This window comes from Stegostoma tigrinum, chromosome 22, assembly GCF_030684315.1.
Source record: "Stegostoma tigrinum isolate sSteTig4 chromosome 22, sSteTig4.hap1, whole genome shotgun sequence".
Lineage (NCBI taxonomy): Eukaryota > Metazoa > Chordata > Chondrichthyes > Orectolobiformes > Stegostomatidae > Stegostoma > Stegostoma tigrinum.
In genome coordinates, this window is record NC_081375.1 from 50975396 (window position 1) to 50996978 (window position 21583).

At 42.1% G+C, this 21583-nt stretch overlaps 1 protein-coding gene across 5 annotated transcripts in view; it reads right to left on the reverse strand.

The window, feature by feature from the left end:
* spata20 (spermatogenesis associated 20) overlaps positions 1 to 21583 on the reverse strand; it is a 342917-nt gene that overhangs the window by 217023 nt on the left and 104311 nt on the right. For all 5 annotated transcript variants that reach the window (XM_048555512.2, XM_048555515.2, XM_048555516.2 and 2 more), the window contains exons 12-13: positions 18882 to 19050; positions 6160 to 6368 (exon numbers count right to left, since the gene is read on the reverse strand). In XM_048555512.2, the coding sequence (XP_048411469.2) occupies positions 6160 to 6368; positions 18882 to 19050 (378 nt within the window). The remainder of the gene's footprint in view (positions 1 to 6159; positions 6369 to 18881; positions 19051 to 21583) is intronic.

A 21583-nucleotide genomic window follows, 5' to 3' on the forward strand; every position in this document is an offset into this window, starting at 1 on the left:
AGGAGGGTCACCAGCACCTCTCCACAAGCATGCACTCTTGACTAGTTCTTATACTGATCCTGACAGCAGGAAACAAGATGGGCAGGAGAACTAAATTGTGCGACAGGTCAAATATCAGGTTGCCAATGACAGGATCAAAGTTTCAATTAAGTGCTCAGAACTTTAAAAGTGGAATTGAGCTTTCTTATCTGCAAGCATGTTATGTATGTTCATGAAAAGGTCAGCTCACCAGAATTAAGTTCCCCTTCCCAATGAGGTTCTCCATAAGTGAGTAAAATGTCCCATCAGATTCAAGGCTATGTATGAGGCATGCAAGACTCTGCACTTGCTGGGTTTGGAGAGAATAGCTACAGTTTTGTCTTCCATGGCAAGTGATCATTGAATAACAGAGGCCATGACTGTCATAAGGTGCTGTAGTCTAAACTACATGACGAAGATGACCAAAGTGGTTGAGTGATGTGATCCAATTCCACACCCCCTCCCCCCAAGTATTTTGCAGAATATTAAGAAATATGTCTTGAATAGTGAAATAAAGGATACTGGAATATTGTTGAAAAGAACTTTTTTCTCTAAGTTTTTCATGTTGTACTTATCAGTACTACTCAGAGGAAATAACAAAAAGGTAAATCAACATTTATACTGTATGAAAGAAGAATAATTATTCTGACAATCAATTTAGTACTGTCAGTCAAGCTGGCAATATGGTGGACTAGCAATGTACTGTAAGTTATACCTCTTAATATACACACCTGGGTCCCTTGGCAACAGAAAGTACATGCACACATGTACCTGTTTCAGTTAGTCAGGTAAGAGTCATTTTCTGGTTCATTTTCTCTGGTAATTGCCTTCAATCAGTATCTTTCTATCTTGTTTAACATTGAAACAAAGCTGTCAATTAACTGACAAGTTGTCATAAGCGGGTGCATTCTTCTTGATAAGATCACTAGAAATCAGAATTGACTTGTCAAACAATTTGCACTATCCTCTCAGAGTGTAAATGTTGTTTTCTTTTACTTTTGTATTTCTTGATAATTGTCCTGCTCAGTGTGGTGTGTAAATTTTCTGAGATAGGATTTACATGGCATTTGGAAAGGCAAGGACGATTAGGGGTAGTCAATATGGCTTTGTGAATGGGAATTAGTGTCTCACAAATTTGATTGAGATTTTTGAAGAGGTTACCAAGATGATAAATGAAGGCAGAGCAGCAGACATTGTTTATACGAACTTTAGCAAAGGTTTTTAACAAAGTCCCATATGGTAGACTGGTTGGTAAAGTTAGATTACATGGGATCCAGGAAGAAATAGCTAATTGGATACAAAATCGGCTTGATGGCAGAAAACAGAGGATGGTGGTAGAAGAGATAATGGGAACTGCAGATGCTGGAGATTCCAAGATAATAAAATGTGAGGCTGGATGAACACAGCAGGCCAAGCAGCATCTCAGGAGCACAAAAGCTGACGTTTCGGGCCTAGACCCTTCATCAGAGAGGGGGATGGGGGGAGGGAACTGGAATAAATAGGGAGAGAGGGGGAGGCGGACCGAAGATGGAGAGCAAAGAAGATAGGTGGAGAGGGTGTAGGTGGGGAGGTAGGGAGGGGATAGGTCAGTCCAGGGAAGACGGACAGGTCAAGGAGGTGGGATGAGGTTAGTAGGTAGCTGGGGGTGCGGCTGGGGGTGGGAGGAAGGGATGGGTGAGAGGAAGAACCGGTTAGGGAGGCAGAGACAGGTTGGACTGGTTTTGGGATGCAGTGGGTGGGGGGGAAGAGCTGGGCTGGTTGTGTGGTGCAGTGGGGGGAGGGGATGAACTGGGCTGGTTTAGGGATGCAGTGGGGGAAGGGGAGATTTGGTAGAAGGTTGTTTTTCAGACTAGAGGCTTATAACCAGTAGTGTACCACAAGAATCGTGCTGGGTCTACTGTTGTTCATTATTTATATCAATGATTTGGATAAGAATATTGAGGTATGGTTATAAGTTTGAGGATGACATCGAAATTGGCGGTAGAGTTGACAGTGAAGAAGGTTACCTCGCAGCATAAGATCTTGATGAGATGGGCCAAAGGGCCGAGAAATGTCAGATCGAGTTCAATTTAGTTAAATGCAAAGTGTTGCATTTTGGTAAGGAAAACCAGGACAGGATTTGCACAGTTAATGGTAAGGCCCCGGGGAGCGCTGTTGAACAAAGGGACCTAGGGGTGCAGGCTGACAGTTCCTTGAAAGTGGTGTTACAGGTAGACAGGATAGTGAAGGCGGCATTTGGCACACTTATCTTCATTGGTCCGAACACTGAGTTTTGAAGTTGGGATATCATATTGCAGCTCTACAAGACATTGGTGAGGCTGCTTTTAGAATACTGCAAACAATTACGATTGCCCTGGCATAGGAAGGACATTTTTAAACTTGAGAGGGTACAGAAAAGATTGACAGGTGTGTTCCCAAGACTGGAGAGTTATAGAGAGTGTCTGAATAGGCTGGGCTTTCTTCGCTTAAGTGTCAGAGGCTGAGGGTTGACCTTATAGAGCTTTATAAAATAATGAAAGGCATGGATAGGGTGAATAGCCAAGGTCTTTTTCCGAGGGTGGGTAAGTCCAAAGCTAGAGGGCATAATAGAGGGTGGTACGTATATGGAATGAGCTGCCACTGGAAGTGGTAGAGGCAGGTACGATCACAACATTTAAAAGGCATTTGGATGGGTACGTGAAAAGGAAGGGTGTGGAGGGATACAGGCCAAATGCTGATTACGTCAGTATGGGTTATCTGATCAGCAGGGGCAAGCTGGACTAAAGGATCTATTTCCATGCTGTATGACTGTAAGAGGTGCTTCTTGGTATCAAAAATAAATAGCTTACCTATAGTTCTACAGTTACTCAACCTGGTCCTACACTCTCACAATCAGAAGAAATAGTACAAAAAGAAAGATCTGCAGGATGCTTGAGTTCTGAAATAAAAACAGAAACTGCTGGAGGAATTTAGCAGGTCTGGCAATATGTGGGGAGAAAGCAGAGTTAACATTTCAAAACTGGTGACTCTTCATCAGAATTGACAGCGGCTGAAGGTGAGGTGGTTGGGGAGCCCAGACTGATAGATAAAGAGAGCCAGAGAGACATGAAAAGGGTAGATAGACTAAGGGATTATTGATGGTAGGCCAAGGCAGAAGGTGAATAAGTGATAATGACAGCTAAGAGTAGCAGGGAATGGGGAGGCTATTATGACAGGACCACGATGTCGGGGTGGGTAAAAACCATGGAAGATGTCTGTGAGGAGTTTGCACATTCTCCCAGTGTCTGCGAGGGTTTCCTCCAGGTGCCCCAGTTTCCTCCCACAGTCAAAAGATGTACAATCTAGGTAGAATGGCCATGCTAAGTTGCCTGTAGAGTTCAGGGATGTGCAGATTAGGTGGGTTGTGAGGGATGGGCCTGGGAAAGATATTCTGAGGGACAGTTTGGACTCACTGTTTCCACAGTATAGGGATTCTACGATTCTATGACAGAATCAGGCTCTCAAATTACTGAACTCTATGTTGAGTCCTAAAGGCTCAAATAGTATCCCTGGAAAAACACTATCTGCCCATATAATTTTAGAGATCCGCACTCTATGATGTGCTGAGACACCTTGCTGATATTTTTCTCCCCAATCCAAGGGTATTTAGGTGAAGAGAAACGATTTAAAATAAAATGCAAGAATGAATACTTTAATCTCCTGCGATCAAATAAACAAATCATACTCTGAAGCTGATTTTAAATCAGTCTTGAATTTTACTTTCATGAAGTCAGCAGCCCAATTTTGAAGTTGATATGCATATGATGAAGGAATTAGTGGTGACCAATAGGGCCAGAGGTATGTAGATTCGCAGCAGGTAAGACACAGGCTACAAACAAATTGTAACATTAACACCTTGATTGTACTGGCAAAATAAGTCCCTAATACAGGAAATGGACCTGAACACCTGACGCACAACAGCATAAAGCTTTGGCACCAACAGATAATCATGATGAATGTCAAGAACAATTCTCCCATGTACCCAACTCATTTCCCTTTCCTGCTGACACATCTGAACAACTTGAAACAATTAATCTTACAGAGCCAGTATCCATCCTTGTCCTCAATTATTTGGTAAAAGGAAATTAAGCCAAACTGTTCCTGAGGCACAACCATTCATTTGGATTTCTGCTACTCTACGCTGCACATTTACATCTTGGTCCTCATTCTCAGGAGACCAATGAGGGCAGGCTCACTAATGTCCATTGACATGTTATAACCACAAAAGGAAGAACTAACTCACATTCAGTTTGTGACAGTCACATCCTTTGGACCCCCTAAAGCACATCACAATCATTACCATTGAATTACAATCATGTTCACGTGCAGTCATGTATTGCACAGATAGTCATAACAACTAATTTGTGACAGCAAGAGCGCCGACCATGAGATAAACGACAGACCATCTGCTTTTGTTGCTGCCTCAGTAACAAATGTGAGCAGGACACCACAAGGACTCCCTACTCTTCTAAAAATAAGTTGAAGGAATTCAGTGACTAAGTCCCTTAGTAACACAGAACCAAAATGCCTCCCAATGGTGAAGACTGAAAACAAAAATATAAATTAGATATACTTAGCAGGTCAAGCACCATCTGTGGACAGAGACAAAGTTTCCAGTTCAGGTCAATCACTTGTTGTGATGAAAAATCATCAACCTGAAACATTAATCGTCCTTTCTCTCTCCACTGATAATACATCAGCTAAGCATTTTTTGACATTTTATTTCATCTATAAATTGGCAGTCCGTTCATGATTTTGCAGAAACAAATACAGCCAATAGCTGATATCTAAACGATTTCTGGTTTCTACAATTTGAGATGGTCATCATGGTTCTCCATAACTTGCTTTGCTGAAATGAATGACCTATACCAACAAAATCTATTTGCTTAAACATTTCATGAATTTCAATCAGATCAGCCTGAGAAATCCATGTGTGCTGAAGGTCATGAAGCTAGGCAACTTAGATTTTTTTTAGGCACCAGATGAGGGTCTACCCTCATCTAAGGCAAAAGCAAAAATTACTGTAAAAGTTTAGTGTGTCTGGCATCGTCTGTGGAGAGAAAGCAGAGTTAATGTTTCAGATCCAGAAACCCTTCTTCAGAACTGGAGAACTTCAGAACTTCTTCATAAATTTGAGGCCCTTGTTTCCATCCTTTAGAAAGCCTGAGCATCAGTCACATTTGAGAAAACAACCCAAGCCTAAAAAATGTTTTAGAATGCAAGTCTATGGAAAAGACGATTAGAATTCAAATTGTTTCCAGCTCCCGGCTTAGGCCAGAGCAACAAGCTATTTTTACACTTGTGTGAGCATTCTCATGAGGCTGAATTCGAGCATGCAATATATTCCTCTATACACTGATCTCTAACTGTGTGCTGAATGTGCAGAAAACTGCCAACGTCAGTCATCATATCCCAAATGGCTGTATTAGGATTGCAGTATTTATACTAGCACGTGTCCGACATGGCTCAGTTTTGGAACTTTTGCTGCTAAGTCTGAAAAATGAGGAGTGCAACTGAAAACCCACATAAACACATCATCCATGTAGTCATTCAACCAAAGGATAGCTGTGCTTTCAGAGGTGTCATCTATTGAACAAGACATTAACCAAGGCTGGGTCTACCCTCATACATGGGAATAAAGGAAATGACAGAACCATTCTGAAGAACAACAGGGTAGCTCCCCAACCAACTGCTGCAAACGTCGAGCAAATATTTGTCCCTCAACAAAATATCATTAAAACGGACTGACACATTATTATCTCATCATTGTTTGTTGGAGCATGCTTTGAGCAATAGTGCTGACACAATTTCATAATCAACTGTGACAACATTTCTAAAGTACTTCATTGGCTAGAAGCCATATTGAAATATCCTGTGGTCAAGAAAGAGGTTTTGCAAATTCAAGTTTGTTTCTTCCTTCCAGATAAATTTTAAAAATATAGTGAAGCACTCTTCAACAGATTTGCGGTAAGTGAATTGTGATGCAATTGGTGTTTATCAAAGACTTTGACAATCCAAAATGCTCCATCAACTATCTTTGAAGGTTGACAACAACAGAAGGGAACAGTATTCCATCAGAGATGATAAAAAGCAAATAAAATTCTTTAGATATGAAATACTCACTTTCTTTGAGGCGAATTAGCACTGATGGATCTTGGGCATCATCAGAGAAGTAGGCAAATCCTTTAGCATCCCAGAACAAGGTATCCTGTATTTGCTGGAGCTTTACAGCCCATTCCAACCACTGCTCATCAAAGGAAACTTCATACAGGTCTATCAGTCCACGTATAACGAATGCATAGTCATCCAGAAACCCATGGATCGGTGTGGCTCTGAAAACACATTAGAATAAGCACTAATTAAGCTGGATTCAGTTGGTGCAACATCACACACCAGTCCTTGTTATCACAAAGCTTGCAATTACACACTACCTATTGTTAGTCACTAACAGTCCCCATTAACAATTATTCACTCTCCTAGCCAGATCATTATCAACTCCTTTGTCTATCCAACTGCTCTTCTTTCTCTTCAGGCTCTATCATATCGTTTATTCCCTCTCTCCGCCCAAAATTTTCTGCATATAAACCGACGTTTTCCCAGCTACCATCAGTTCTAAAGAAGGGTAATTAGACCTGAAACGTTAAGTCTGTTTTTTCTCTTCACACATGCTGCCAGATCTGCTGAGCTTTTCCAGCAACTGCTGTTTTTTTTGTTCCTGATTTACAATACCCGCAGTTCTTTCAGGTTTTTCTCCCCCCCCTGCCCAAATTATGTGGACATTTTCTTGTAATTTAGATTTCCAGTTTATCTAGGTTAAACAAAAGTTCTGCACCTTGGAAACAGTACCCAGAATTCCTCATAACGTGATGTCACGACACAGATACTGCTAACATCAGTACAGTTCTGATGGTAATTTTCTTTTCCTCGCCAGATTGCACTTCGGAAAATTGAACTCAACCACAACACATCAGTGCACAATTCACAAAATACCAATTAAGCCAATTATGAGTGAGGAAGCCAGACCAGAATAAAGCAAGTTGACATCTTATGCATTACATTGCACAAACCCTACTTTGTCATGTGAGCAGTACCGTTAATTACTTTGTCAAAATGTAAGATTAGGAATAGGAGTTACCATTGACCAGAAACTGAACTGGACTGGCAAATAAGACGATCTGAGGAAGGGTCACTCGACCCAAAACACGCTCTGATTTCTTTCCACAGATGTTACCAGGCATGCAGAGCTATTCCAGCAATTTCTGCTTCCGTGATAGTGGGAACTGCAGATGCTAGAGAATCCGAGATAACAAAGTGTGGAGCTGGATGAACACAGCATGCCAAGCAGCATCTTAGGAGCACAAAAGCTGACATTTCGGGCCTTGAAGGGTCTAGGCCCGAAATGTCAACTTTTGTGCTCCTAAGATGCTGCTTGTCCTGCTGTGTTCATCCAGCTCCACACTTTGTTATTTCTGCTTCCATTTCTGATTTACAGTATCTGCAGTTCTCTTGGTTTTTATTTGTTAAATACGAACTGTGGCGATAGTAGCAAGTCAGAGGCTAGGACTCTTTCACCCAGCAACCCACTTCCTGACTCCCCAAAGCCTTTCCACAAGGCACGAGTTAGGAATCTGATGAAATACTACCCATTTACCTGGATGAATTCAGTTCCAAAAACCCTCATGAAGTTTGACATCATGCAGGACGGACCAGCCTCGTGACTAGCATCAATCCAACTGAATAGTTTGTTAGAGATAATGGGAACTGCAGATGCTGGAGAATCCAAGACAACAAAATGTGAGGCTGGATGAACACTGCAGGCCAAGCAGCATCTCAGGAGCACAAAAGCTGACGTTTTGGGCCTAGACCCTTCATCTGATGAAGGGTCTAGGCCCGAAACGTCAGCTTTTGTGCTCCTGAGATGCTGCTTGGCCTGCTGTGTTCATCCAACCTCACATTTTGTTGTCTTGAATAATTTGTTAGGCTATTTCACAGGGCAATTAAGAATCATTAATTTTGCTGTAGCTCTAGAATCACATGTAGGTCAGGCAAGCTAAAGAGGACCGCTTCCGTTTTTAAAGGACATATGTGAACCAGATGGGATTTAACAACAAACAACAGTAGCTTCATGGACACCATTAGACTTTTAATTCCAGATTTTTATTGAATTCAAATTCCACTATGTCGTACGAATGGATTTGAACACAGGTCCTGAGGACAACACCTAGTCATTGCATTACGAGTCCCACAACAATACCACTAGACCACCTTTGACAACCACCACAGCCGAAAGGTATGCGCTTGGGTTGACGTTAAAACAAAGATATTTCCTCTGGACATGCAGCACTTTCTCACTACTGCATTACGACGTCAGCCTGGATTATAATATTAGGGCTCAATAGAGGGTCTAGTACAAGACGCAAAAAGCAAAGGAAACCCAACATTCCAGCAAAGTAGAAGATTCCCCCACCCTTGTAACAGATGAAGCATTAAGGTTTGATATTTTTTCCCAACTTTCTGGCCTTTCAATACAAAATATTCAGCAAAACAAAACGGCTATTCGCAAAACCTGCCAGATGTATGTGGTATAAAAGGATTTGCTCAGAAGTTCCAAGTCAGCAACTAATTACTTCAGCGAATGCATCGACTTCAATTGTGAGTTGTCAGGGCTTCCACAACACATGGCAGTAATAGGTCCTAGAGTTTGAGTTGGCAAAAACCGAGATCAAAAGGAATGTCTCAAAGCAATTGCATTCCTGGTCAAACACTTGAGAGCTCCTTACTACAAATTGAAACACCTTAGTGTGAGCTTAATGAATATTCAATGAACAGTTAAAACTTTACAAAAACAGTACAAGGGGACCTGGTAAATAGCCTCCCACTAACTGCACAGATGAAAATATCTCGGAATGAGTCTAACTAATTACATCTAGACGTTCAATGTCTTTATGGTCACAGATCAGATTTGAGTAAGTTTTGTCTGAAATGCATAGCTGGTACCACACTCCACTCAACCAGGTAAATTGCAGGTTCAATGCCAGCCCATCCTGACCTCACTGGAAAGTGTGCTGCATTTGTTAATGCCTGAATTAGTTATTCACTTATAAAATCATTTTTCAAGGGATTCCAAAAGAGTGCTTTAAGAGAATGTGTTCCATAAGAAGCATCAAACAAGAAGGCAGTATTGTGGCATATGGATTAAAAAGATCTGTCGGTTTAACTGGTAGAGTTTCATGAACTCTTTCTGTGTGCAGACAAACAAGCAAAGGATCCAATCAAACTATCAACACAACAAACCTGTCACAAAAGGGAGAAAACTCTTACATCACATTTTAGTTCTGATCAAAAACTCCTCACCAATTTTGTCATCCTACTTCATCCGTCCAGTTGTTGAATGTGATGGCCCTTGCTAAAGATGCAGATGCACTTCAGCAAAAATGTTCCACACAAACAACATGAGAATGGTGAGGTACAACATGACCTGCACCCTCCCTGTGCTCATCCAGTAGATTCAACGCTATCAAACTACTTTCTGCCATCACCCAATATCCAAGTGTACACTTTCTAAAAAACATCACTGGTTGATGATCAAAATACAGAGCATTAATTCTCTAGTATTCCTAGCATCTGAAACACAGTGGCATCCAGTGGAGTAACTAAACAAACTCCTTCAACAGCATCTTTCAAAACCATGACTTCTACCACAGAAGAACAAGCACAGCAGATATTTGGGAACACCATCATCTGCAAATTGCCCTCCAAATCTCACACCACCTGACTTGCAAATATATTGACATTCTGCACTGACACTGGGTCAAAATCCTAGAACTCACTTCCTTCCCAACAACATTGCCTCCCACAGGGACTTCAGCAGTTCAAGAGGCAGTTCACCAGCACTGCTATCTTAGGAGAAATCAGAAGTGGGCAATAAAGGCTAGCCTAGCCAGTGACACCCACAAGCCATGGAAGAATTTTTTAAAAATTCACATTGATAAGATAAAGATGGAGTGGTTATTATATAGATATACAGCTAACTTGCCAAAATAACAAGGCATGAGCACATAATCTTATCTAGCATGGTCAAACATTGCACTGAATATTTGCCATATTGCTGACAGTATAAACAGTGTACTTAATCTGGTCTTCCCCATTTCAAGGGATGGTTAAATATGCTATGGCCTTACACAAACGAGGGGTGGGATGGAGAAAATAAGGTCGTTTTCCCTGGAGCAAGAAAGTTTGAGGGGAGGTTTGATAGAAGTGCACAAGATTATTACAGATACACAAAAAGTAGTTTCTATTAACTAACTGTACAAGGATTAAGAGACAGAGAGAACAAGCAGTTTGGACCAGAACAAAACGAATTTGAGATTTAACCAAGTTAAAATTGTACTGATAGTCAGAACTGCCGATGCTGGAGAATCTGAGATAAACGGTGTGAAGCTGGATGAACACAGCAGGCCAAGCAGTATCAGAGGAGCAGTAAAGTTGGACATTTCGGGTACAGACCCTCCTTCTTATTCTGAAGAAGAGTCTCGACCTGAAAAGTCAAACTTTCCTGCTCCTCTGATGCTGCTTGGCCTGCTGTGTTCATCCAGCTTCACACCGTGTTATTTTAAACTTGCATTAGCTGGTTTTGCAGTGGAGGTGACCACAATACTGGTAATTCTATTGAAATAATCAAAATTCCCACTCAAATCTACTGAGCTAGCTTTTCATATGGCTTTCAGATTACTACCCACTTCCAACTTTACTGTTACTTTTTCTGAATTTCTGTGCTCTCTTCATCAAAATCTATTTAAGGGACATGTTTACTGTCTCAATGTTTTTCTGTTGCCCATAGAGACATCACTGCAGCTGATTTACAGCACCAATTTAGCCAACTTATCAGATAGGCAATGCATTTGCAATTAAGCTCTGAAATCTGTAGACCTAGTCCTTGAGAATGAATTCTATATTAATGTGAAATAATACACTTGCAAATTGCCCCTCCTGACACCAATATTAATCATGACAAATTCATTGTATTGGGGCAGAAAATTATGAAACATAATCATTTTGAAAGGAGAAATAGCTGCTTATGTACGTGTCCCTACTGCATTTATTTACTGTTTGAAAACTAAAGCAAAACTACCATATCACTGGTTAGTACTGAAAAAGCTCCATCATCAGCATGAGATGGGACAACAGGAGACAGGCAGGCCAGTAAAGACCACATTAATTCATCTTAGGAACACAGACAACCAGGAGCTCAAACCCTAGAAACTGGTTTCTAAATTAAGCACGAAACTTCTCCAAAGCTTTGACCTTTATAAGACATACAGTGGAAGTAGGGCCATCTAAGGTTTACATTCGCATAGCTCCAGCCTGACAATGACCAAAGTACTGGTGGGACTGAAAGAGGTCATGAGTCAAATACTGGATTTTAACTGAAGGAGGCTGACAGTCTGCTTTGTTTGATGGTTGAAACGGGTGAGTACAACTCAATCTGTGTTGGCAAACTGCAAAGCATAGATCATCAGTCGAGATGAAACACAGAAATTGACTAGGGTGAGAAATAGTGCAGTGAGAGTATTCTTCTGAGGTCAAGAGGTGACATTGGTTGGAAAATACAAAGAAAGCTTTATTTGACAACTAATCTATGTTGTATCCACTTTATCAATGTTTAATGAATGAATACATAGGAATTGTTCTTTTATATTTAAACAGTGCTGTAACTGCCCCATGTATGTTTGATGGGTAAGGGTAGAGGGAGCATTATTCTGTTTTTAACCAGTGCTATACCTACCCTGGGAGGAAGGTGAGGATCAGAAGGGAAAAAGATCTGCTGTGAACATGGTTTAAATAAAACAAACAGTACAAGTTAATTCATGCTCAGAAGGCAACATTTTTAACTACACGCTGCTAACTTTAGAAAAGCATTCAATAACATTGAGGAGCTGGGTTTATGAAGTATCAGAAAGTCAAGCTCCTCAAACAGGAATAGTCAGAAAGGTCCTTCAGAAAGGTCCTTAGTTGTGCCCTGCTACCATACAGTTTCTGCTGGTAAAGTTAACAAGCTTGTCCCAAGAGACCCAAGAGGTTACATACAGACCAAATAACAGATTCCCACATGACTGAAAACAAGCCATTAGCAGGCTACAGCAATATGATTATCTTCCATTTAGATATCATTGTAAAATTAATGAAGCAACAGGCAACCAGAATTATTTTGATTTAAAATTGAATTTGAAAAGGTCTGTTTCGGAAACATGACAATAATGGCTTACATATAAATGTGTACGTGCACACAATCAAATACTACAATTTGTAAGTGACTTTATTAGCGAAGTGCTATATCACAGATGTAAAGGGCAAAGCTTCAGAATGTATTAATTCTTAAAGTAAAATATTCTTTTAATAAGAAAGAAACACAGAACAGGAATAAGCCATCCAGCACTTGAAAGTCTCTGCCACCAATTAGTTACAGATTGCATGTATCTTAATTCCACTTACCAGCATTCTGTAACTCTTAATATCCTCCAAAAGTGATTCTTGACATTACCCTGTTTAATCTTAAGGTAAGAGTCCCTTGACCATCTGAGCAGAGAAAATGGTTTCTCTCTCTACCTCTTTAATCATCTTAAACAGCTCAATTAAACTAACCCACAGGAGTTTTAGTTCATTGCAAAAAGATCTCACTTCAGCATTCAAGAAGCGTTACACCAGTGCTCTGATGAATCTGACAAAAGAGGTGTTCTGACGAAAGAAAAGGTTGAGGCTAGTACATAAGCTAAATACACAAGGCAGGCAAAAGCAAGGTAAGGAACAAAGGAAGCCTGATGAATTAAACAGCATTTATTTCAATGGAAGAGCCTGACAGGTAAGGCAGATGAACTCAGGGCATGAATGAGAACATGGGTCTGGAATATCATGGAAACATAGCTAGAGAGGGGCAGATTGCCATCTCAATGTTCCAGGGTACAGATGCTATAGGAAGTACAGAAGGGAAGGCAAGACAGAAAGGGGATAATAAAATGTGCGGCTGGATGAACATAGCAGGCCAAGCAGCATCTCAGGAGCACAAAAGCTGACGTTTCGGGCCTAGACCCTCCATCAGAGAGGGGAATGGGGTGAGGGTTCTGGAATAAATAGGGAGAGAGGGGGAGGCGGACCGAAGATGGAGAGAAAAGAAGATAGGTGGAGAGGAGAGTATAGGTGGGGAGGTAGGGAGGGGATAGGTCAGTCCAGGGAAGATGGACAGGTCAAGGAGGTGGGATGAGGTTGTAGGTAGGAAATGGAGGTGCAGCTTGGGGTGGGAGGAAGGGATGGGTGAGGAAGAACAGGTTAGGGAGGCAGAGACAGGTTGGACTGGTTTTGGGATGCAGTGGGTGGAGGGGAAGAGCTGGGCTGGTTGTGTGGTGCAGTGGGGGGAGGGGACGAACTGGGCTGGTTTTGGGATGCGCCGGGGGGAAGGGGAGATTTTGAAGCTGGTGAAGTCCACATTGATACCATTAGGCTGCAGGGTTCCCAAGCGGAATATGAGTTGCTGTTCCTGCAACCTTCGGGTGGCATCATTGTGGCACTGCAGGAGGCCCATGATGGGCATGTCATCTAAAGAATGGGAGGGGGAGTGGAAATGGTTTGTGACTGGGAGGTGCAGTTGTTTATTGCGAACCGAGTGGAGGTGTTCTGCAAAGTGGTCCCCAAGCCTCCGCTTGGTTTCCCCAATGTAGAGGATGCCACACCGGGTACAGTGGATGCAGTATACCACATTGGCAGATGTGCAGGTGAACCTCTGCTTAATGTGGAAAGTCATCTTGGGGCCTGGGATAGGGGTGAGGGAGGTGGTGTGGGGGCAAGTGTAGCATTTCCTGCGGTTGCAGGGGAAGGTGTCGGGTGTGGTGGGGTTGGTTCCGCTCGGTTCGCAGTAAACAACTGCACCTCCCAGTCGCAAACCCTTTCCACTCCCCCTCCCATTCTTTAGATGACATGTCCAGCATGGGCCTCCTGCAGTGCCACAATGATGCTACCCGAAGGTTGCAGGAACAGCAAGTCATATTCCGCCTGGGAACCCTGCAGCCCAATGGTATCAATGTGGACTTCACCAGCTTCAAAATCTCCCCTTCCCCCACCGCATCCCAAAACCAGCCCAGTTCGTCCCCTCCCCCCACTGCATCACACAACCAGCCCAGCTCTTCCCCTCCACCCACTGCATCCCAAAACCAGTCCAACCTGTCTCTGCCTCCCTAACCTGCTCTTCCTCACCCATCCCTTCCTCCCACCCCAAGCCGCACCTCCATCTCCCACCTACTAACCTCATCCCACCTCCTTGACCTGTCCGTCTTCCCTGGACTGACCTATCCCCTCCCTACCTCCCCACGTATACTCTCCTCTCCACCTATCTTCTTTCCTCTCCATCTTCGGTCCGCCTCCCCCGTTCTCCCTATTTATTCCAGTACCCTCACCCCATCCCCCTCTCTGACGAAGGGTCTAGGCCCGAAACGTCAGCTTTTGTGCTCCTGAGATGCTGCTTGGCCTGCTGTGTTCATCCAGCCGCACATTTTATTATCTTGGATTTTCCAGCATCTGCAGTTCCCATTATCACAGGAAGGGGAGTTGTGCTTTTGATTAGGGAAAACATCACAGAGTACTTACAGAGGATATTCTGGAGGATTCATCTCATGAGGCTATATATGTGGAACTGAGAAATAAGAAGTGGGTGATCACTTTGATGGGACTGTACTATAGATCCCCACAGTCAGTGGGAAACTGAGGAGCAATTATGTAAAGCGATTGCAGATAGCTTAAGAATAATAAGGTTATAATAGCAGAGGATTTTAAATTTCTAAACATAGACTGGGACTGCCACAGTATTCAGGGTTTGGATGGGAGAAGTATGTTCAAGAAAAATTTCTCAATCAATACATAGGCGGCTCTTCTAGAGAAGGGGAAAAACTTCTATCGTCTTGGGAAATAAGTCAATGCAAGTGATTGAGTCGTTTGTTGGGGAGCACTTTGCGACCATAACTCTATTTGTTTTAAAATTATTGCGGAAAAGGAAAAGTCTAGTCCACAAGCTGAAGTTCTAAACTGAAGTAAGGCCAATGTTGATGGTATTAGACAGGAATTTTCAAAAGTTGATTGTGATAGGCTATTCGCAAGTAACTGGCAGCAGTAAGGCCATTATTTAAGGAACGTTGTAAGGAAAGGCAGGGAACTACATGCCAGTTACATTAATGCCAGTGGTGGCTAAGCTGTTGGAGGGGATTCTGCAAGACAGGATCTACGTGCGTTTGGAAAGGCAAGAATCGATTAGGAATAGTCAATATGGTTTTGTGCGTGGAAATTGAGTCTGACAAATATGATTGGGTTTTTTGAAGAGGTGACCAAGATGATAGATGAGGGAAGAAGTGTAGTAGAAGTTGTCTACATGTACTTAACAAGGTACTGCATTTTATACTTAGTAACTTTAGATCATATGAGATCCAGGGAGAGCTAGCCAATTGGATACAAAGTAATCTTGATGGTAAGACACACAGGGTGGTGGTAGAGGGTTGCTTTTCCTTCTGGAGGCCTCTGCCAGTGTGGACAAGGATTAGTGTTGGGTTTACTGCTGTTTGTCATTTATATAAACGATGTGGGTTAGAATATAGGAGGCAATAGTTAGTCAGTTTACAGGTGACGTCAATACTGTTGGTACAGTGGACAATGAAAAAGGATCTTGATCTACAGGGCCAGTGAATCGAGGAATGGCAGACGCAGATAAATGCAAGGGGGCTCATTTTGCTAAGACAACTACGGCATAGTAGGGCCCTGGAGAATATTATCAAACAGGGAATCCTAGGGGTGCAGGTACATAATTCCTTGACATCACAGGTAGACAGGGTGGTGAAGGTGTTTAGCACCTTTGCCTTCATTGGTCAGAGCATTAAGTACATGAGTTGGGATGTCACATGACAACTGTACAAGACAATGGTATGGCCACATTCAGAGTACTGCATACAATTCTGGTCACTCTGCAAGGAAGGATGCTATCAAACTAGAAAGGGCGCAGAAAAGATTTACAGGATGTTACCAAGACTGTAAGGTTTGAATCGTAAGGAGAGACAGGATAAAGCTGAAACTTTCTTTCCCTGGAGGGTCAGAGGCTGAGGAGTGACCTTATAGAGTTTTATAAAATCATGAGGGGCACAGACAAGGTGAATAGCCAAGGTCTTTTCTTCATGGTAGGAGAGTCCAAAACTAGAGGCCATGGGTTTATGATGGGAGGAGAAAGATTTAGAAGGGATCTGACAGGTAACATTTTCACACAGAAGGTGGTGAGTATATGAAATGAGCAGCCACAGGACGTGGTAGAGGCAGGTACAGTTACAACATTTAAGACATTTGGACAGGTACATGGATTGGAAAGATTTCAAGGGGTGTGGGCCAAATGCAGGCAAATAGGACTAGTTCAGTTTAGAAAAGCTGGTCAGCATGGACAAGTCAGGCCAAAGGACCTCTTCCTGTGCTGTATGACTCTATGACTGACTCTGTCTCAAGGGTGCACAAACAGATTACTTGGATATTCACCTCACTGCTATTCACAGTATCCACAGCATAACAGTTGCTACATTCGCAAACATAGCCAGTCACCACCATTTTAAAACATATGGCAGCATTATGATGATGCCACCATAGATTAATTTGCATCTGCACTTTCAAAATCTTAGTTCTCTAGCCTTTGGCACTCCATTCACCACAACATTTCTGGTAGCTACTGATTTACTTAACATTACCTCCATATCCAAGTTTGATATATTTGTCCCCAGTAAAATTATACCTCTCTTTCACCCTGGTGCAGCCATCATCTCCACTCACATTAATCCAATGGAAGCAGATATTGTAATGGAAGATGTGTGAAATATATTATCATTTTCAGAATTTGGATTGCTTTAAAAAGAAAGACATGCAGTTGTGGGCTTATACTGAGAAGGATTTTCTTTTTTTAAATATTCAGACTTTAGTTTTCAAACAGTGGTCTAAAATTGCTAGTTCCAAGAAGCATGATTGTGATCAAGCACTTGTGAGAATCCCTACAGTGTGACTGGAATAAGATTTTTAAATTTCATGGTTTATGACAGACCATGTATTCACATTAGGCTATTGGTTTTGCTCTGGCTTCAAAGTAGATAACTCAGTTCAGTTGAAAGGAATCAGATGTGGAAATAAAGTTTATTCTTTCCCCTTGCAGGATTTTTCTTCATGGGTACTACCCTCTTTCTCTTAAATCTGCTGTCATCACCTCTTTTCTCAAAAAGCCAACCGATAATCGAGTCATAAAGTTATAGAGATGCACAGCATGGAAACAATTTGTCCATGCTGACCAGATATCCTAATCCTAATTTTTACAAAGTACATTACACCTCCAACCTCCCTTTCCTGTCCCATGGCACTTTAACACCTTGCCATCTCTAAAATGTTTGCCAACTTTACCAGAACTTCATGTCTGAATCTCTCTAATCAGATTTCTGAGGCTGCCACACTACCAAATCAGCTCTTATCAAAGTCACAAACGACATCTCGTCTTATTATGACAGAAGTAAACTGCCCCTTTCATCTATTTTGAACTGTCTATATCTGTAATCTAGGTGATCACACCATCCTCTTTCAAGGGAGGGGTAGAGATAGGGTTGACAGAATGAGGCTTTTTTCTTGGAGGGATCAATGGCTAGGGGCAGAGGATTTAGAGGGGATATGAGAAAAATTAATCGCGCAGAAGGCAGTGAGAGTCTGGAACTGTCTGCCTTAAAGGGTGGTAGAGGATGGAACGCTCATAACAGTTGAGCAGTACTTAAACATTTAATAAGTATTTGTACATCTGCAATGCCAAGACACATAAGGCTATGAGGCAAACGCTGTAAAATGGGATCTGAATAGTTATGTGCTTGTTTGTGACCAGTGCAAACTTGATAGGCTGAAGCATCTTTTTCTGTGCTGTAGATCTCTATGACTCTGACTCTAACCCTTCTTGGTTATCCTGCAGCTGGAGAAGACAGTTTTTATTTCGTTCCATTCTCATCTATCTCAGCACGGTCAAAGAATCATCTTCCAACTGGGTCTCTTCTTGCTATAGTATTGTTTCCTCTGGTGTACTGCCAGGTTCAATCCTCAATGCACTTCTAGTTCTCATCAAATGCTACCCCCTTGATGACATCATCTGAAGTCGACTTGAAATTTCTGTCTCTGTGGCGTCTTGACTAGGCTTCTCTAACACATGCCTAGTTGATGTTCCATATGTTGAAGTCATCCAAAAGTCTGCCAGTTTTGTTTTAGGCCAAAGCAAGTTCCATTCTACTCATCACCCTTTTGCTCACTAATCTATATTTGCTCCCTGTTCATATTGTCAGATTATGATATTTTCATCCTTGTTTTAAAAATCTCTCCATGATCTTTCCACCAACACCCACTGACCACCCCCCGCCAAACCCCAGCTCTGTAATCAATAATCACAACCAACCAGCCAATGCTCTGGGATATCTGCATTCCTCCGTTCTGGCCTCATCCGCATTTCCAATGATAATTGCTTCATCGCTGATGGCTGTCCTTCAGTTGTCCAGGCCCCAAGCTCTTAGCCCCCTCCCTAAACCTCTCCCCTTCACTTTCTGCTGTTAAGATACAAACAACTCTTTAACCAGTCTTTTGGTCAACTAACCTAACATCATGTTTGTACCTCAGTGTCATCCTTTGCTTTAACATTTGCCCAGTGCAGAATGTGGAATGTTTCATTTCTGTAAAGACATTATATATGTTGGCATAATTTGGGAGGGTTGGCCAGTGGCTGATGGAAAGTGGGAGCATACAGTTTCCGTGTGACAGTTACTTACATCTGCTCCACCACTCTCTCATCTCCATGGTAGCAACTACGCAAGAGCCGCCCACTGCTGGAATCGAACATGTGCTCCCTCAGGAAGCCAGCAGCCCGTATAGCACGTTGAATGTAACCCTTCTCCCTGAGGACTGCACCCACTCGAGCAAAACCAGAGATCATGAGACCTGTAGAAAGGATAATAAAGACCAATGATCCATGGTTAATCAATTAATAACAGGATGCACCAGGTCACCAGGACTGTCCTTTGTAGATTAAACAAAGATTTTATTAGGGGTATTCAAAATTAGTGTATTGATTCCAGCCAGCAAGACAGACAGCACTTCCAGTGACAGGAGAGTCAATAACCAGAGACAGCATTTTTCTCTCTACAGCGAGTTGCTGTGGTCAGGCATGTCTGAAAGGGTGGTGGATTAAGCTGAAATAGTATCTTTCAAATGGAATATAGATACATATTTAAAGGAGAAAAATGTGCAGGGTTACACGGAAAAGGACTGGCACCCAATTAAGATGCTCAGACAGCCAGTTCAAACTTGAAGAAGCGAATGGCTTCTGCCTGGATGGTAACATTTCTATGATTCTGAGGGAGAAATTGGATAAGCCTTTAAAATATATAGGCTCAATGGACTAAAGGAGTTGTTCTGTGTTGTATGATTGCATGGTTTTCCATTCATTTCTTCAGGGTCAATTCACCCCCACATAAAATCAAGGTGCTGCTATGGGCTTCCCCCTCCCATGATTGAGCCAGGGCTCCTCTCTATTTAAATCTAACAACTGATGAGATCTTAACATCTTAAGCATGACTACAGCAAGAATCTAAGCTCCCTGGTTTGATTTTATGATTTATTGTTGCCGAATCGCATCTCCGACTGAAATCACCAGCTCTAAATGGGGAAGGAGACAGAATCGGTGACTAGGGAACAGTGATTTGAAGGGGAGGAGTGAGGGGGTTGTGGCAGTGGTTGGATTATCTCAATTTCAAACGGTAGAAATTTCTGTTCACCCAGTGCTGGATATTGGGAGAGTTAACAGTCAGGTACAGCTGAGTACCAGCAGTGTATACGATGCTATAGTTCTAGATGTCGTCAATGATCGCTGTCACATAAATAAAACAATCTCAGGGAGACAAGGAGAGATTCTTGGGGGATTCTGTAAGTATTGGCGCAGATTGATATGAGAAGGCATTGCAGGTGCTCCTCTAGCTATAAATTAATAGACAAGAAGAGTGGCTTCATGCAGCTGGCTATTAGAGGAGAAAAGTTGGAGATGGATGGTGTTGTCAACTGTGTTAAAACAGGTGCCAAAGGTTGAGAAGGCAGATCACAATCAGATAGAGTAAATTATGCCTTTGCAAATGTCCACTTCAGAACTGTGGGAGGGGCAGAAACCGAAGTGGAGATAGTTCAATTTGGAGTTGTTCAAAAAACAACATTGGATTCGGGAAGTGCCAACACATTCGAGACAGCATAAAAAGAATTACAGGACATAGTGAGAAAGCAGGAATGTAGGATTAATCCATGAAAATTAGGATAATTACCCTTTCCCATGGCCAATTATTTACATGCCCTGAAATCACCAAAATACCTCTTGAGTCCCCTCAGATAAAACACACACTGCTATTGTTCACAGACTGGCACCCACAATTAAACTAACTTGTCAAGTAACTTTGAGTTATACTGACTTGAAAGTTGTAGTTGGTTGGCTCACTGAGCTGGTTCGTTGTTTCACAGACATTTCGTTACCATGCTAGGCATTATCATCAGTGCAGCCTCCAATGAAGCACTCCGTTGAGTTGGATTACCTCACTTAGTTACCTCACTGTTTAAATAACAGGCGGGAAAACACAACAATGTTACCTAGAAGGGTGACAAAGTATCTTCAATCAAGCAGACCAGCTCGGCGAGCATGTCTACAGCCTCATAGTTAACCTGCTGCAAAGGACTGCACAAGAATATTAACAAACAAAATGCGAAATGGACAGAACCTTGGGAAGAGGCAGGTATTAAGGACTGAGTTAAAGGAATAGAGGTGTAGAAAGCTGGAAAGGTTAGGGAAGCAATTCCAGACAATGCGCTTAGGTTGAAGGTACAGACTCCAAAGTTAGAGCAATTAAAATAATAAGAGCCTAGAACAGGGATCTTGGAGGATTCAGGCCTGCAAAGGCTACAGGGAGAGGGAGCAAGGACAGCCTTTGGGATCTTTCCAAAGAACATGGTTAGGTATCTTCTAAATCCATTTATTCAGGGTGGTGCTAGCATGCCCTTCAATACTGATCATCTCTCCATTTTCAAGGTGCATGGGACTGAGGGAGCAATGTAAGGGATGAGGGGGAACGGGGACTTGGGAGGCATTGAGAGAATTACACCTTTAAAAAAAAAGTGCTGATCTACAAAGAGAACGATATTATTTTGCACTATTCAATCATGTCGTAGAAATATAATTAGCAACAAGGACATTGAGATAGAGAACAAAATTCAACTTGTGATGTTACCAAGCATGTAACCCTTCACCCCTTGGGTGCCTGAAACATGAATCTCAAAGTCCCTTTGCTAATTATTTCCAAAATATTAATAGGCCCTAGCAGCAATTGGATGCTAAAAGTCAAACAGTAACTGCAAATCAAACATTAATGAGGGTTGCGAGCCTTACAAAAATTAAGCAGAGAACAGCTTAAAATTAGTGTTAGGCAAATCTTAGCGC